The sequence below is a fragment of the Peromyscus californicus genome, unplaced genomic scaffold (assembly GCF_007827085.1).
Source record: "Peromyscus californicus insignis strain IS unplaced genomic scaffold, ASM782708v3 Scaffold_3__1_contigs__length_106647218, whole genome shotgun sequence".
NCBI lineage: Eukaryota > Metazoa > Chordata > Mammalia > Rodentia > Cricetidae > Peromyscus > Peromyscus californicus.
The window spans coordinates 13,029,132-13,047,240 of NW_026294551.1; the positions used below are offsets into that span (position 1 = coordinate 13,029,132).

The 18,109-nt window shown below is 47.9% G+C and overlaps 1 protein-coding gene across 5 annotated transcripts in view; it reads left to right on the forward strand.

Moving 5' to 3' along the window:
- The window catches only part of Wipi1 (WD repeat domain, phosphoinositide interacting 1), a 39,907-nt gene that overhangs the window by 17,669 nt on the left and 4,129 nt on the right, over positions 1-18,109 (forward strand). For 3 of the 5 annotated variants that reach the window (XM_052757246.1, XM_052757248.1, XM_052757250.1), the window contains exons 5-11: positions 9,651-9,748; positions 10,733-10,825; positions 11,493-11,563; positions 12,176-12,283; positions 15,252-15,416; positions 16,841-16,948; positions 17,608-17,729. In XM_052757246.1, coding sequence (XP_052613206.1) covers positions 9,651-9,748; positions 10,733-10,825; positions 11,493-11,563; positions 12,176-12,283; positions 15,252-15,416; positions 16,841-16,948; positions 17,608-17,729 — 765 coding nt within the window. The remainder of the gene's footprint in view (positions 1-9,650; positions 9,749-10,732; positions 10,826-11,492; positions 11,564-12,175; positions 12,284-15,251; positions 15,417-16,840; positions 16,949-17,607; positions 17,730-18,109) is intronic. The other 2 variants (XM_052757247.1, XM_052757249.1) reach the window with 1 other exon arrangement.

Consider the following 18,109-nt stretch of genomic DNA (forward strand, 5'->3'; position numbering starts at 1 on the left):
GTCCCGTAATGACAGGAGGAGTTCCAAGAACTGTGTCGTTAGGTGATTTCCTCACTGGCAAACCTCACAGTATCCCTGTGCAAGCCTAGATAGTGTAGCATAGTAAACTTGGGCTGGATGGTGAATACTATTGTGTATATGGTCTATTCTTGGCTAGAATAGTAGTTTACAATGTATGACTGTATTTGTTTCTCTGCAGCCAAGAAAACTCATTGGTTGTCTAATTTTTGCAGTGAGGGCAAAGCAAGGAGAAAAATAAATTAAAAGCAGGAGGTTGTTTGTGCCCTTGATGAAAGGGAATAAGTCTCTTTTCATCTGTTTGTTGAGATAGGGTCTTACCTTATAGCCCAGGCTAGCCTCAAACCCTCAATCTTCCAGCCTCTGTCTCCTGAATGCTGGGATTAGAGATGTGCATCCCCACCCCTGCCAACACTAAATCAACCACTTTTATCTCAAGAAAAGTTAGAGCCAGGAGTTGTGATGCACACCTGTAATCCAGCTTTCAGGAGCCTGAAGCAGAAGGATTACCCATGAGTTGGAGGCCAGTCTGAGCTACATAGTGAGTTCCAGGATAGGTAAGAGCTACATAGTTGAGACCCTGCTCCTTGCTCCCTGCTCCCCTGCAGAAAAACATGAAAAACATTTTCTTGGTCTCAGATAAATATTACAGCAGGATTCAGGGATATGTTGATTAATTCATTTAAAAGACAGACAAGTTAATCACAGCACCATTTAGATGCCTGATGTCCTCTTAGAGCAATAGCACCAAATAGTCTCAAATCCCAAATTCACAGTTCCCACCGCTGCTTCCTCTGAACTGCTTTTTCCTGGCAGTGAGCTGGGGTGATGGGTTCCGGCTTGTGGAGCTGCACGGAGTGGAGGGACTGACTTAATGTGTGAAGAAGCCAGGGTCCATCTGTGTTTGTGTGAACAGCCAGCCTCTCTCTCTAGTCCCCCTTCATCCTGAGGGCAGCTCCCAGGTCAGCACATCAGTCTGTCACTCTGTCCTGTGAAGAACATGACTCCTCAGATGCCCAGAGCTTCCTCGTGTGGTTTTGTCTTGTTTGTTTTCTAGGGAAACACTGCCTCCTGGCTTTAGAAATCCTTCCCTAGAACACAAGGAAGACAGAATGCTTTGTCAACTGGCCTTACCACCCAAGTTTAGTGGCTGGGGGTCAGTTGGCTCTAAGGTGCTCCCTTCTTTGGTGCTCAGTGTCTAAGATGACTGTAAATGTCCTTCCTTCTCTGTCTGTAGGTCACAGATTACAGGCTGTTTCCTTTCAAGGGCTGGCCAGCCTGAGCTGAGAGTTCCTTTCCCGCCAGCCAGCAGTCTGTGCCCTGAGCAGTGAAGGGTGGCAATCTCCACGAAAGCCTGCCAGTCATAGAACAGCTGGATGGGGTGGAGTCACAGCTGGCGACCTCTGGCAGACAGAGGGAATATTCTGGATAACACGTCAGTGGGTTCATAGGAGAGCCGGTGGTCATTGCCCAACACACCACCTTTCTGTAGATGGAAATAGTGGGGGCCATAAACAATCCCCCACCATTAGGGTAGCAAAAGTACTTACAGTACATGGGTCAGTTCTCTCTCTTTTCTTTTCTTTTTTCTTCTTTTCTTTTGAGATAAGGTCTTGTTCACCCAGGCTAGATTCAAACTTGCAATCCTCCTGCCTCAGCCTCCCAAGTGCTGGGCTGACAGGTATGCACCACCACACCACACCACACTCAGTGGATTTCTTGACTTTTTTTTTTCTTTCAGGAAATTGTAAAGCATCTTGATTGAGTGGTGCTAAGGCTGGAACCCAGAGGCTTGTACATGCTACACACACACCATACCACTGAGCTGCATCCTCTAGCCCTGGAAAGTGTCCCTTGAGGCATTAATCAACCACGTTTGCTAAGCCAGTTTCAGTGAGCTGCCTAAAGTTGGGAGGGGGATCGAAGGACTTTCTTACAATTCCAGCTATGCAGTGTTGTTGGTTCTTGAATTAATAACAGGCTCGGCTTTTCAGATGTGGGAGAATTGTAGGCAAAAAAATCTCGAGGAAATAGCAGCTGTTTATGACCATGTGCATCAACTATAAAACAAGGCCAGAAGCCACATTAAAACCCCATGCCTGGGCGGGTGGGGTGCCCAGGGGGTGAAGCCACTTACTGCTAAGCCTAGGGACATGAGCTGGGTCCCCGGGACCCCACATACTAGAAGAGAACTGATTTCCCACATGTTATCTGTTGTCTGACCTCCACATGCATAGCATGGCACATTCGTGTCTCCCCCATACGCCCGCCCCCCCCCATGAATAAATGTAAACACTTTAAAACCCCATGCCTATATAGAAAAACAGCGTAAAGACATGTTTAAATACTGGAAGGAGAGAAAACCCTGAGTTTCAAAATTGGCCACCTTTTTTTCTTCTTCTCCTTCTTCTTCTTCTTCTTCTTCTTCTTCTTCTTCTTCTTCTTCTTCTTCTTCTTCTTCTTCTTCTTCTTCCTTTTTCTTTTCTCTGTATTTTCTGGGCTTTGCCACCCTGCACTTTTAAAAAAAAGATTTATTTATTTATTATGTATACAGTGTTCTGTCTGCATGTGTGCCTGCACTCTAGAAGAGGCACCAGATCTCATTACAGATGGTTGTGAGCCACCATGTGGTTGCTGGGAATTCAACTCAGGACCTTTGGAAGAACAGCCAGTGCTCTTAACCGCTGAGCCATCTCTCCAGCCCACCCACCCTGCACTTTTATACAGAAAATAATATCAAAGAAAGAGTCCACTTTGTTCCTAAAAAATGACCAATGAGTGAGGCATCAATGGCAGAAACAAAAGGCTCTGGGGTGGGCGTGGCTACGCCTGAAGCGGGTCTTCCGGCTTCCTCCTGCCTTCAAGTCAGAGAGCACATCCTTGGGATGTGGGATGATCGCTCTGAGACTTAGGGGGGGGGGGGGCGGGAGGGACTCCAGTGAGCATGGCTGGGACGCCTCCTAAGTCTGCACAGGTCTGCTCCAGATCCCTCTCTGAAGTCACGTGAGCTGGCAGAGGTGCAAGCCCAGAAACACAGCTGCTGTAATAAGGGGTGTGTGTCACAGGCCACCTGTCCTTGCCAGTATCCTTTGTCCCCTACTGTTAGAATCCAGTGTCATCTACTTCTCCACTGGATGTGACAGAAAGTTCAAAGTTAGCCTGAAGTGTTTAAGCCTTTCCTCCTCCCTGGGATATTTATATCTTGACCTAAAATTCCAAAAGACAACTGTGAGTGCTTGCCCAAGGTTCTGCTTCAGGCCTCCTGGCTCGCTCGCTCAGCCACAAGGAGCTCTCTATAGGTTGGGGGGTGGGGTGGGGCTAGGCAATTGAATCTATCCCCTTAGAGAACAATGCCATCATGGGAGCCCCCTTCATTTCAGATGGGAAACAGGCCTAACAGAGCCGAGGGGTACAGGGCAGGTATCTGTCCCTGTCACACAAAGCCTCCCGAAATTCTGTACTTCCTTGAGAAGGAGACAGAAAAAAAAAGAGAGGCACAGCACGGAGGGTAAGGGGGGTAAATGGACAAGCGGGGGGAGGGTAAAGAGGGCAATAGCGAGATGGAGATAATTAGAATGTTACATGTTTACATGAGATGGTCATAATCACTGTGTAATTAACACACGGTGATAAAAATGATGTCTGCCACTCCCCCCAAAAGCCGTTTTGATCTATAATCCACACATTGTAGAATCCACTCATTTGAAGTGCACAGTTTGTGGCTGGAGAGATGACTCAGCAGTTAAGAGCACTTGCTGTTCTTCCAAAGGACCGAGTTTGGTTCCCAACCCCCACTTCTGAAGACTTAACAACTGTCCATAACTCCAGCTCCAGGGACTCCAGTGCCCTTTGTTGGCTGCCTCAGGTACCTGTGCGTACGCATGCGCTCATACACACCTCCCCCACTCACTCCCCACCCCATCCCCCCCACACACACATATAAAAATTAAAAGTAAATAGAGTGCATAATTTAATAGACTTTAGTGTGTTCACAGAAGGTATAGCCATTATCATAATTTTATTAATAAATGTTTTATTGTGTTTAGTCATGTGTATTTTATTACATTTATTTATACATACATGTGGCAGTCAGAGGGCAGCTTTCACGGGTCACTTCTCTTCTTCTACAGTGTGGGTCCAGGGCTCTAACTCAGGATGTCAGGCTTGGCAGCAAGCCCCCTTTCCCATGGAGCCATCTCACCAGCCCTACCTTTAATTTTAGAACATTCTCAACACCCTTTTCTCAGAGACATCCTGTGCCTCTGAGCTGTCCCCTCATATTCCCTTAGCTCTAGGTAAGCCCTGATGTACTTTCTGTCACTATAAATTTACCTGTACTGACCATTCATGTGGTCTTCTGGACTGACTTCTACCACTTAGTGCTCTCAGGATTCATCTGTGTTGCAGCATGTGTCATACTTAATTCCTGTTTATTGCCAAATAATAACCTGTTAGAAGGACATGGCATATCTTATCTATCCATCCACCAATTGGTTCACATGGGTTGTTTCCACCTTTTAAAAAATAGAATATCTTTTTTTTTCTTTCTGAGACAGGGTTTCTCTGTGTAGTTTTAGTTCCTGTCCTGCCTGGATCTCGCTCTGTAGCCCAGGCTGGCCTCGAACTCACAAAGATTCACCTGGCTCTGCCACCACCGCCCGGCTAGAATCTTTATTATTATTATTATTATTCGGCAATTTCATCTCCCAATCCCGGCTTCATGTCCTGTCCTGTCCTTTCCTTTTCTTTCTTTTTTTTTTTTTTTTTTTTGTAACCTACTAGGCCCGCCTGTGCTGCCTATGGGAATGCTGACGAGGCTGTGGACTTGATCTTGTGTGGGTCTTGTGCAGGTCCCCACAGCCGTGATGAGTGCAATGGTCATGTCATGTCCAGTAGACGAATTTTACAGCACTCCTCCCTGTCCTCCGGCTCTTCCGTTCTTCCTGCCCCCTCTTCTTGAATGTCCTCTGAGCCTTAGGGTAGGGGAGTGTTCTTATAGATGCCCCAGTTTGGGCTGAGTTCTCACTAGCTGCTTGTTCTCAGCACTTTGACCAGTTATGAGTCTTCCTTGTCTGATGATAACTGCGAAGAGATGCTTTTACGGCTAAGGTTGAAGGCAGCACTAGTTTATGTATATAAACATAAATATTTAGAAAGTGGGTTGACAACACGTCCATTCAGCAAGACCACAGTAGAGTGTTCCCTCCAGGACCTGTGACCTCCTGAGCTATGGGTATTTATACCAGGCATAACTTCCCTCTGATAGAGTAGGCCTCAAATTCAACCCAGCCGGGCGGTGGTGGCGCACGCCTTTAATCCCAGCACTTGGGAGGCAGAGCCAGGTGGATCTCTGTGAGTTCCAGGCCAGCCTGGGCTACCAAGTGAGTTCCAGGAAAAGGCGCAAAGCTACACAGAGAAACCCTGTCTCGAAAAACAAAAAAACAAAACAAAACAAATTCAACCCAAAGCTGTTGGCTGCCCCCATAACCTGTGTACCACTTTTGCATTGATAGGCACATCTTGTCTGGTAGGTTGGTATTATGGCATGTAGAGGTTCCCACTGGGTAATACTGCTGATGACTTTTCTCCTCCAGAGGCCTGCAGAGTACCTTCTGGCACTATAAAAGCTAGGAGGAAGTTTCCAGGTCAGTTCCAACTGGATTTCTCTGTGTCCTGTAACCAATATGTGTTGTGTCATTAGTAATTGGATCTCACCATCTAGTTATGGTGGGCAGCTAAGAGTCTGTGTTGTTGGAGTGGAGGGCCTCAGGGGCCTCCTAATCCACTACTCATAGGGAGATGTCCCATGCCCAACACTGAGATTCTCATTTAATGGCATGTCTTCTGAGGGACATATTATCTTGCAGGGTAGCTGTATTCAAACTCCTCCTTTAAAAATGTTTTCAATTAGTTCACAAAGCCGTGGGTGTCCATACATCCTTAGTTTGGCTAAGCTAACCCTAACTTACCCTTCCCCTGTATTTCCAGTTTTCTATTGTAATGGATATTGTTTTGTAACCATTCATATGTAAGTTTTTGTGTGGACATTGATTTTATTTCTTTCTGGTGTATGCATGACAGTAGAATTTCCAGGTCATGTGATAACTGTGTTTAACTTCTGAGGACCTCCTAGGCTGCTCTCCAACACACTGCCCCAATTCATATCCCTATATACATCCTTCCAATTTTTCCATCTCTTCATTAGTATTTCTTAGCTTCCTCTAAAAAAATGTTTTTATATGGGCCTGGCGGTGGTGGCGCACGCCTTTAATCCCAGCACTCAGGAGGCAGAGGCAGGCGGATCTCTGTGAGTTCAAGGCCAGCCTGGTCTACAGAGTGAGATCCAGGAAAGGCGCAAAGCTACACAGAGAAACCCTGTCTCGAAAAACCAAAAAAAAAAAAAAGGGCTGAAGAGATGGCTCAGAGGTTAAGAGCACCAACTGCTCTTCCAGAGGTCCTGAGTTCAATTCCCAGCAACCACATTGTGGCCTACAACCACTTGTAATGAGATTTGGTGCCCTCTTCTGGCCTGCAGGGACACATGCAGGCAGAATACTGTATACATAATAAATAAATAAATCAAAAAAAATGTTTTTTTAAAAATGTTTTTATGTATATAGGTGTTTTGCCTGTATATATGTATGTATGTACACCATGTGTGCCTGGTGCAAGTGGCGGCCAGAAGGAGGTACCAGATTCCCCTGGACCTGGAGTTAGAGACAATGTGAACATGTGGGTACTCTAAATCAAACCTGGGTCCTAGGGCCTAGGAGAGCAGCCAATGACCTTAACTGCCAAGCCGTCTCTCTAGTCCCTAGGTGCCTTTTAAATTGCAGCTATCCTAGTAATTATGAAGTGACTACTCATGTGTGTGTGTGTGTGTGTGTGAGTGTGACAGAGAGGTGGGAGGGTAATGGTGGGTGTGGAGGTCAGAAGACAGCATCGGGTGTCCTGCTCTGTCACTCCCTGCCTTACTCTCTTGAGATAGGAGGGTCTTTCACTGAAACTGGAGGTCGGCTGGTGGCCAGAACGCCCAGTGATCCTCGTGTCTCTGCACTCCACAGAACTGGTGCTAGGGTTTTTTGTTTTGTTTTGTTGTTTATTTGTTTGTTTGTTTTATATGTATCTTGGCTCTGGATCCACATCCTCATGCTTATAAAGCAAACATTCTGTCCACCCCCCCCCCCCCATTATGATTTAAGACTGCTTTTTTCAGGCCCATATACTCAGAAACCCTCATAGACATCCCCTTATTTGTAAGATCTTTGGTTTGGTCCTCAAGTTCTTCTACACTTTGGATCTCAGTCTCTCTCCCACCACTGTACCAGCTCCCACTCGAGCCCAGGCGGTCTCCTCTCCCTCTTCCATTTCTCAGGGCCAGAGCCCCTCTGTCTTCCCAGCTGCCTTTGAAATTACATTTGGGTTACAGAGAACTCAGATACGGGGGTTGGGGTTCACAGAGCAGAGCTGGGAAGGTGCGTGTGGCCTCTTATGATGCCAAGGACCCCAAGTGACCTTGTATAGGTCTTATATAGATATATCTCACATCTGGGCCAGCAGCTGCAGTTGAGTGTGCCCAGCCAGCCTTCTCCTGGAGTTCTGTGTGGGGAGAGATAAGGGCAGAGGCGTGACTGCACACTCGGGGAGGCCAGAGCAGGAAGCAAGACCTGGTTTGAAGTCAGGTTTGATTTTTTTTTTCACTCTCTCATCTCCTCCCCTACAGGATAGGTAAGGAGTCTTTTAGCCTGGTCTGAAGTTTTACAAATGTTTTTTATAAGAACCCACTAAATGTGCTAATATATAATCATATAATCTTCTTGAAGATCCTTGTCTCTAGAGTTCCTACCTTATATGACTATTAATCTCAGTTATTGTTGTGAAGAACCTCTGGTTACATGCTCAGGGACAACCCCTCCCCAGAATTGCCCTATAATAAAAATGCCTTCTCACTTCAGGAGTCTGTTTAACTTCCTACATTTCCAGAAGGTGTTGGAGCACTTTACATCCAATATATCCCAATGCAAAAGTCTCTGTCAAAGGCCAAGCTCACTGTCTCAACCAAGATGCAGACCTCTGCCCCAGAAGGCTCTGCTCTCCTGGTCAGAGCAGGCTCTGCTGAGAAACGAGGTCATTTACCTTTCCTGCCGTCCACCTTGAAGTTCCTGGCTGACTATGTAGACGCTCTCAGCCGAGGCTAAAGCACACTGACCTCTCCCACTGGGAAGTCCTGTTTCAGTTCTGAGTACACGCTCACAGAGTTCTAGAGGTTAATGGGATTGGAAGAGAAGTAGATGCTGTTTCAGTGCCTTGGGGAGAAAAACGTGGAGACGAATCTTCTTCGTATTCTGAGTTCTGATTGCTCAGCAGTGAAGGGGTCGCTGCCAGGGTTAACCTGGGAAGTCTACTGCAAATGTCCTTGACTCAAATCCTGTGACCAGAACAGGGTTTCTTAAACTTTTCCCATTAGCAACCCGCTTTGGCCTCAAGAAGTTTTGCTTTTTTCTTTTTTTGGTTTTTCAAGACAGGATTTCTCTGTGTATCCCTGGTTGTCCTGGAACTCTCTCTGTACACCAGGCTGGCCTTGAACTCACAGAGATCTACCTGCCTCTGCCTCCCGAGTGCTGGGATTAAAGGAGTGCACACCACCGCCTGACTGGCCCATGAAATTTTTACATGACCTCAAGCATATATGTATATAAAATATGTATGCATATCAAACATTTGCAGATAATATATTATACATTTGTTTTAAAATAATTCATGGGTATAATCTTAACATTTATTGAAGACAATAAAATTTTCACACTAATGACATGGACGGGCTTGTTTCTTTTTACGTGAGTAATTAAATCTCGGCTGAACATGTGATATTGCAGGACATAGATCATCTTAAATGTTTTTCAGAATTCATCAATAATTTTATTTTGTAATTGTTAGTGCCAAAACACTACTTCATATAAATGTGTAATACAAACTGGCAGAGTATGTTAGGACCATTTCATAAGTTTTGTCCAAATCCCAAACCAAAGTTCATTTAACCATTTTTAAAAGAAATTCAAATCAGCAACCCAGACAGCAATTTTTAAAATCAACAGTTCTAACACAAGACAGTATCAAGGTATACCAATTTGATACAAACATTATGAGGAATGTAGGAAGATAGTAAACGTTTCTGTTTCCTGTTAACTGTTACTTTTCTGTAAGAGCGGGAAAGTGTGTACCGGAAGAACCCTGCCGTTCATGGCATACAGTGCTGAGCCAAGGTGCTCAAAGGCTGTGTGTGTTGGTGCTGTGTGGTGTGATAGCATGCGTGGTAAAGTGTGTGCGTGTTGTGTGTTCAGATCAAAGCTGCAGTCACCTCAGAGTCCTTAAGTGCTTCACTTCGAATTAATATTTGCCTGTTGTGAATTCAGAAACTTTCTATTGTTGCCAACTTTTTGTGACCCTTTATTCAGTTACATGATTCCCTGTGTGGGTGACAACATACAATTTAAGAAACCTGTGATTAGAATAAGCTACAGAAATACTCAAAGATGTTCCTCCCCTCGCCAGCAGGTGGCGCTCTAGACACATGGTTTTCAGGCGCCCTTTCTAGCCAAGCTCCTTTCTCCTCATCCTCTGTTCTTTGCCAGGTCTATGTGCCCTCTCTATCAACCATTCCAACTCCTACCTGGCATATCCTGGAAGCCAGACTACAGGAGAGATTGTTCTCTATGATGGAAACTCCCTGGTAAGTTCACCGTGATCCCTGGTGCGCCAACCCGCCTGCCCTGGCCAGCTGGTGAATAGACTTAGATAAGGAGTCCCTGTTGCAGTGGGGTGAGCTGTGTGGGGGAGTTCTCTGGTCACAGCAGTTGGATGAGGAAAACAAATGATATTTGTGTTGAGGCTCACAGTATCAGTCAACATCACTGTGAGGCAGGTGCCGGAACAAGGCCAAGCACCTGCCCAAGGTGGGATCAGTGAGACAGTCCTGTATTCCCTGCCCTCCACTCCCTGCAGCTTCCTAGAGCATCACCCAGCAGGGCAGGGGCACTCTGGGAAACCCCTGAAGAAGAAAGCACAAAGAGCCCCTAACAGCCTATCTCTGTATCAGGCACACGGCTGCTCATCCACCTTCCCTAAGGCAGGGAAAGGAACAGACATAAGATAACCCCCTCCTCTCCCTCCACACACACACACAAGCAAGCATGCACACACCCATGCATGCGCACACACACACACACACACACACACAGAGCTCAGGGAATGTCACAGAAGATGGGTCAGGAAGGACATAAGGCCTGGAAGAAAGGGTGGATTGCTGTAGAACGCTGTCTTGGCATCATAACGTGGCTATCACACCCTCAGGCTCTCTGTGCTCTGCACCTGCACTGACTGAGCACTCTGTCATGGAAGGCGAACTTCATGAGAGCCAGCCGCATACAGGCTATTAATTTGCTGGGGGGGGGGGGGTAAACATTTTCTTTAGTAGGATAGCCACTGCTGGGTTGTCCGTACCCCTGTAAGTGGCCCTGATTAAATTCATTGATGACCCAAAACACAGAGAGAGTTGGAGGCCAGAATACGACTAGCAAAGCTCGGTAGAAAGGACTTTCGGCTTACATGCAAGTGGCCCCTGGAGAGCAGGCAGACAAGGCAGAGAGCGAGGAGGGAGGGAATTCCTCTTCCCTCTTCCCCAGCATCGATCTCCACTTCTCCCCCACACCCACAGAAAACAGTGTGCACCATCGCTGCCCACGAGGGAACACTGGCCGCCATCACCTTCAACTCCTCGGGCTCCAAACTAGCAAGTGCGTCTGAGAAAGTGAGTGTGCTCTGGCTTCTCCTCCTGTCGGGGGGTTTGCAGGACACCCGCTGAAGTGCCCACATTGCAGCCAGAACACGGTGATGGCCATGTGGAGACTGACTGGTCTCTAGGCCTGCTCAGAAGTGGTTTCCGAGGGAGACTATCTGGGCCCTGCCTGTTGTGGTCTGTCAGTGAATTTGTCATATCAAATGGTGACATTATGCAAGATGCATAAAAACTTGTGGTCTTATTGAGAAACGCATGTGCCTCTTGTCCATAGATAGGGAGAGAGATTGGACTCTGTTGACCAGAATAAATAAAGTGACCAAGTTATATTCCAAATGCCATGCAAAGCAGATATATTTTGATAAGCAGAGATAGAATAGTCTAGAACAGTTTGTGACGCCCCACCCCGCCCCACCCCACCCCACCCCACCCCCACACACAACCATGCACACACTGAAAGAGACTTGGACAAGGATAGGGAGGGAAAGACAGTATTTAACACATGTTCCAAGAATTCTTATTTGGCACATATACAGATAAAAATGCCCTTGTGCCCAATGATTTGTGCTTCCTCCTCAGAGACAGGTGTTCAAAGCCAGTGATACAAACTGCCCTGAAAAGGGACATTTCTGTGTGAAGCATTTGTGGTTGGGAAAAGTCCACTCGCTTTCTCTTCCAGGGCACCGTCATCCGAGTGTTCTCTGTGCCTGATGGGCAGAAACTCTATGAGTTTCGTCGAGGAATGAAAAGGTCTGTGCTCAGCGTCGGTCCGTTTTAAAATCGTTCCTGGCAGCCATCTAGGGAGAGGAGAGAGGCAGGCTCTGTGGCCTCCTCTTCTAGAGATTAAGGTGCTTTCCACGTAATTAACTCAGGGCTACACTGGGGGCTTTCTAAAACCTGAAGTCAGAGAAGACTTAATGCAGGATCCGGCCGATTTGTCCATGGGAGGCCAGCATGGAGAAGGCAGAGAGCCAGTGAATCACAATCCAGAAACAATTTCTGCTTCTTTCCACAGATGAGAACTAAAGGATCACATCAGATGTCAGTGGCTGGGACCTTTTTGGCTATGGGTTTTGTAGCTGGATCTGTTGAGAGCAGATGGGAGATATCTCATGCTAAGAAAGCAGATCTCCCATCCACTGGCTGGGAGAAAGGGCCAGGCCCTGTGTGTGTGTTCGTACCTAAGACCATGATTCTCCCTGAATCTCTCCCACATTGCTTTTTAAATATGAATAGCATGATGTTGGAGGGGTTGTAAGCCTTGTCAAGGCACATTTTCATTTCTTCGTATCGCTACTCTTAGAACTGTGAGGAGATGACCTCGCTGTTCTGGCTTATTGGCCTGTGTGTTGCTATCTCTAGGTATGTGACAATCAGCTCTCTAGTGTTCAGTATGGACTCGCAGTTCCTGTGTGCCTCCAGCAACACGGAGACCGTGCACATCTTCAAGCTGGAGCACCTGACTGACAGGCAAGTGCAGCACCGTGTGCAGAGTACCTGCCAGCCTGAAGGGATGGGTCCCCGGTTATGCTGCAGCCACTGACGCTCACTCTAAACCTGGTCCTGCTGCTGTCAGTGTGGTAGCGTGTGCGCCCGCAGAACGTTCTGGGGTGTCCCGCACAAAAGCAAAAATCTGGGTCTACACTCCCCAGTTTACATCTCAACTCGGCCCCTTTGGAGCTCTGAGACTCTGGGAAGCTTGTTCAGTCTCTCAGAAGCTCACTTTCCAATCACCGGTAAAACAAGCATAGTAATTGTGTTTGCACCTTAAGCTTATGTGTGGACTTAGTAAGTTCATTGTTGATATAAAGTGTTTGGTGGGGCCCGGACACCAGCGTGCTTAAGCTGGTGTTGCTGTGTTAACCAGGAATGGCAGCGTGTTTAGTGTCCGTGTGGCCCCCAGCTAGGACTGCTCTGCAAGCGTGTTCCCTCCGTGGGGAACCCTGACATTCCTGGTATTAGTTCCCACTTCATCTCTGTGGCCGTCAGACCTTCCAGAAAGTGTGATGAGAGGAAAGTTTCCATCAGATTTCAACCCATCGTGGTGGGGAAGGGATGGTGGGTTTGGGGTAGCAGGACCTTCTGGCTGTGGCTCTTCTCATCTTTGCAGACCAGGGACAGAGAGGACCTTCAAAGACCCACTCCCCTGGGACCTACTTCCCCTAGCCCAGTCCTCCCCTCCTAAAGGTGCTACCACGTCAAAACAGTGCCGCCGGCTTCAAAACATGAGCCCAGGGGGACTTTTCTTCTTTGAGTTAAACCTGAGATTCTTATTCTGCACACTTTCCTCCTATTTCATCTGCTTTCCAGACTCTGCTTCACAGTCCCCAAATCTTCAGTGGCTTGTGAAGCTTCTGCCTGTGGTGGCAGCCTGGGCCCTAGAGGCCCGCCCAGCCCTTACCTTTACCACTGAGGTGCAGCAGCCGGGCAGGTGCTCCCAAGACCCCCACCCCCCCAACCTCCCAGCCAGTCAGTCACCAGTGTTTAAGACAGGAAACTCATCACCATCTCCCAGCTCTGCTCTGTGTGAGTGGCCAGCAGTGGCCAGGGGCAGAACCTTGAGTTCTCGACTTGTCTGTGAAGTGTGGGTATGTCTTGGGCAGTATGGCTTCCGTTTGTAGCTTAGTCCTGCCTCACTGGCTGCTGCCCTTGTCCACACCTTCAACTGCGTTGTGTTTCTATGTAACCTCACTCTTCCCAGCTCTCTCTTTAACCAGTTGTGGTGTGAGATAGTACACACACACACACACACACACACACACACACACACACACACACACGCCGTGCGCGCACACACGTCTGTTCACCTCTAGAAAATGAAGTAGCAACCGCACTAAAAGCCAGCTTGGTGAACCAGTGAGTTTTTGCCGGGGATGCTAACAGGAGTTTGGGGGAGGAACCCTTACAGGAGCATAGATGACTCAAATGCAGCCACATGATGAAAAGGCCACCAAGCAGGGCTGATGGTTTACACAGTGGTAGCCCCAGAGAGATCTCCTTGGGGCAGCTGGGCCGGCCACAGTCCCTTCTCCCGGCAGGTCAGTGCTTCTGTAAGGCCTTCAAAAATCTTGCAAGTCTCTGCCTTCCCAAAGGTGAGGGTTTATTCACCCCTGAGTCTAATCCTTCCTCATTCCCTCCTGGGGAGAATGTTTCAATGCAGAGGGATCTGCCACACAGCAGCTGCCCATCTGTATCTTCTTGCAGGATCAGTCCTCTAGAAGTGCTCCTTTGAACATGGCTCCTCCTTCTCAGACTCCTTTATTCTCTTTTCCCCTCGATAACAAAATCTCAGTTCCCCCTTACCTGCAGAGTGCAGCAGTCACCACCCCACAACCCCCGAAACCCCTCCACCTCAGAGACACCATCATTAAAGAAACCATACACATCTCATAGGCTTGTCTGTCAGCTTCAGTTCTTCTGAGGAAGCAGGCCAGAGGATTCATGATTGTTCCTGCATTCCAAATGAGGAAACAGAAAACAGGATGCTAAGGACCCTCATCTGCCTCTCTCTGCTCTGTGGCTCCTGTCTGAACTGTGTGTTTAGCCACTCAGGTTCCTTTGCTTTATATACATCTGCACTGTGCCCGACCTTAAATGTAAAGTCTTAATGTTATTCTTCTTGATAGATCCTAACTCTGAGCACAGCGCTCTAGGACCATCAGTACAGGTATGTCTGAAAGTGTCCCTTTCAGTCAGGAATGTCAAGGCCCAGAGAGGTTAGTCTGAAGACCACATGGCCAGTTGGTAACAGTGTGAAATGGGCCCAATGCTTCTGAGCTGTGTATCCCACCAGGATCAGGTCCCACCTACAAGTGGCCTCATAGCAGATGCTCCCTAATATAGGACACTAAGATGGCAGTGTTGCTCATTCATGGACCTCCTTGGAGACCTTGAGATGAAGTTCAGTGAGTGCAGGGTACCTCCCAGATTCCTGAGGTGTGCCTGAGCATTGTGAATGCTGGGTACCACATGGCTCCAGAGCCATAATGAGACACCTCCTCGAGTGTCTTGCCTGGAGGCTTGCTTCCTACTCAGTCTGGCTCAGGAAGCCTTCACAGGGTTCTGTCTGTTCTTCCCTGAACCCCATTTGGGCTTGTGAGCTCCTTTTACAGGGTGCAGATATCTCTTCCATCTGAATCTCTACCTTTGCCCTCATTTGGAAATCTAGGAATCGGACTAATGGTCAGAAACACTCTCTACTGTAAGAAAGCAGTAGCACAGGGTACCTCTTACCAGGCTTACAGGCTTCTGAAGGACGACATGCAGGTCCTGATGCTCTTTAGTTGTTATTGCTGGAATAATGTGTCTCTGTGGCTGGAACACTGTGTTCAGGCACAGCCTCTGCCTGCTGAGGCCAATGCTGGACTACAGCAATCACTGGCAAGGGGCCTGTGCCCACAGCCCAGGCCCACCCTTGCCTCTGCATTGCCTCCCCTAGCCGCCCAGAAGAGCCTTCCACCTGGAGTGGCTACATGGGAAAGATGTTCATGGCAGCTACCAACTACCTCCCCGCCCAGGTGTCGGACATGATGAACCAGGACAGGGCTTTCGCCACAGGACGCCTGAACTTCTCTGGGCAGAAGAACATCTGTACCCTGTCCACGTATGTACAGTGCCACCAAACTCACAGATGTATTTTCCCAGAATGTGGAAGCCCTAAATGTATGAAAAGAAAAAAGACAGGGCTGGGAAGATGGCTCAGCGGTTATGAGCCCTTACTGCTCTTTCAGAGAACCAGGGTTCAGTTCCCAGTACACACAGCTCACAGCTGCCTATAACTCCAGTTGGAGGGATCTGCTGCCCTCTTCTGGCCTCTGCATGCACTGCATGCATGTGGTGCACATACAGACAAGCAGGCACACACATGCACACAAAAACAAAACAGCCCCAAGAAAGGGCGAGCAGAATCTGTTTGCTGGTTTTAATGTGGATTCTCAGGGGGCAGCTGGGAGTTGGCATGTAAATATCAAATCTTGGTCCCAATGGCAGTGCCTTACAAACAATCTTTGTTTATGTAAGACAAAATAATGGAGCCTTTAATCCCAGAACTTGAGAGGCAAAGGCCAGCCTGGGCTGCAGAGTGAGTTCCAGGAAAGGCGCAAAGCTACAAAGAAACCCTGACTCAAAATAATAACAATAATAATAATAATAATAATAATAATAATAATAATAATAATAATAATGGAGTTCCAGCTTAATAGCCTATGTGGCTGACAGGTGTCTTAATTTAATAAGCTTAGGGCATTTGTTAGAAAATCAAAACAAACAAACAAAAACTGAGCTGGGCATGGCAGTACACATCTGTAATCCTAGCACTCAGGAGACCCAGCCAGGGATTTTGCAAATACAATGCCAGCCCAGAATATGTATCAAAATCCTGTCTCAACAGACAAGAAAAAGAATAATTTTAGGGGCTATGGAGGTAACTCAGTCAATAAAATGCTTGCCCCAGAAGCAAAAAGACTGGAGTTTGAGCCCCAGACCCCACATGAAACAGCTGGATGTGGAAGCATGTGCTTGTCATCCCACCACAGGATGGTGGAAACAGGTGGGTCCCTGGGGCTCTCTGGCCTAATCAGTGAGTACCAGGCCAGTAAGAAACTCTGTCTCAAGAGAAGGGGGCCCTCTGGCCTCTGCATGCATGCTCACTTGCATACATGTAAACACACGCATTTATAAACCTAGACGGTAAGCCAGCTGTATTCTGTTCCACTTTCCATCACTGTTGAAGTCAGAGACACATATAATATTGAGACCGCATTCCATCTAGGGACACCAATAAGCTGGCCGTAGCCTTCCACGGTGCTATTGTCTGTGTACATTACCTTTGTCCCATCCCATACAAAACCCAGAAACAGTCCTGAGAGTAGATGATCAATGAGGGATGTAAAGGCATGTACAGAAGTCCCAACTCTGGACCACTGGGCTAAGGGTTTCTCAAAGGCAGAAGTGCTGGAGACAGGGAGGGGAGAGTGAGGCTCTGCCAGCCGACACCACATCTGTAGCAATCCATCACTTGTCTCTCAGGATCCAAAAACTGCCGCGACTGCTAGTAGCCTCCTCCGATGGACACCTTTACATCTACAATCTGGACCCTCAGGACGGAGGGGAGTGCGTCTTAATCAAAACCCACAGGTGAAGATTCCAATTGCCAAACAGCTGTTCAGGAACAGGTGTGCAGAGCTGTCTCCGTGTTGGGGACAGTGACCTGCTCCAGGGTTCTTGCTGCCCCTGCTCCTTCCTGGTGTCTCTGTAGCAAGCCCCCAGCAGGCTTTGCTTCAGCTCAGACTCACTGTCAGGTACCCACCCACCCCCTCAGCCTACTGTCTGTCCCCTTTGGAACAGAGCCCAGATACAAAACATAATACCCCAAATGAGTTGCCCCCTGCCCCCCGCTCAGCCCTTAAGAACACAGTGAATAGTCAAAAATGTTCACAGAATCAGATTTCAAAGTTCCTAGAATTCTGTGACATTTGTGGGCTGACCAGTGGTGGACTGGATTCTGTGAGCTGCCACGGCACCTCACCCACAACCTTGTGAGCATGTCTTGGCGTTCTTGCCTGAATGATCCAGAAGAGCAGAGGGCAGGGCTTTGCTTACTCTTGTAAGGGATGGGTCATGTTGAAGGTGCATGGCTGACCTACTTGGGTACATGCTGATCTTACAGTGTCCTGGCAGGTCTGTAATTTACCCTCAAATAGCAGAGCGAGAGCCACCTCGCCCTTTTCCGTGTGAAGGTGTTGTGGAGATGCGCTGCTGATTCTTCTGTTCTTCCTCTCCTTAATTGCTGCAAGTAGTTTGCTCAGCTCAGGAACAACAGAAGACAACAAAGAGAACGACCTCAGGCCTTCCTTACCTCCGTCTTACGCAGCAACTGTAGCAAGGCCCAGCACGTCCGCAGCCTCCACTGTGCCAGGTGAGCGCCGAGGCGCCCAGCTCCAGGCTGCTGCTTATCTCAGGGTGACTCTCCGAGGTTGTTTCCTTGCTGTGAGGCCTGGTAATAGTCTTCAGCCTCGGGTTCCTAACAGGAGGATGTAGCCCAAGGTTTCCTTCTTCCTTCCTTCCTTCCTTCCTTCCTTCCTTCCTTCCTTCCTTCCTTCCCTCCTTCCCTCCCTCCCTCCTTCCTTCCTTCCTTCCTTCCTTCCTTCCCTCCTTCCCTCCTTCCCTCCTTTTTTCTTTTTTGTTTTCTTTCTTTCTTAAAGACAGGGTCTCACTATGTAGACCAGGCTAGCCTGGAACAACACTGTGTAGACCAGGCTGGCCTGGAACTCACTGTGTAGACCAGGCTGACCTCAA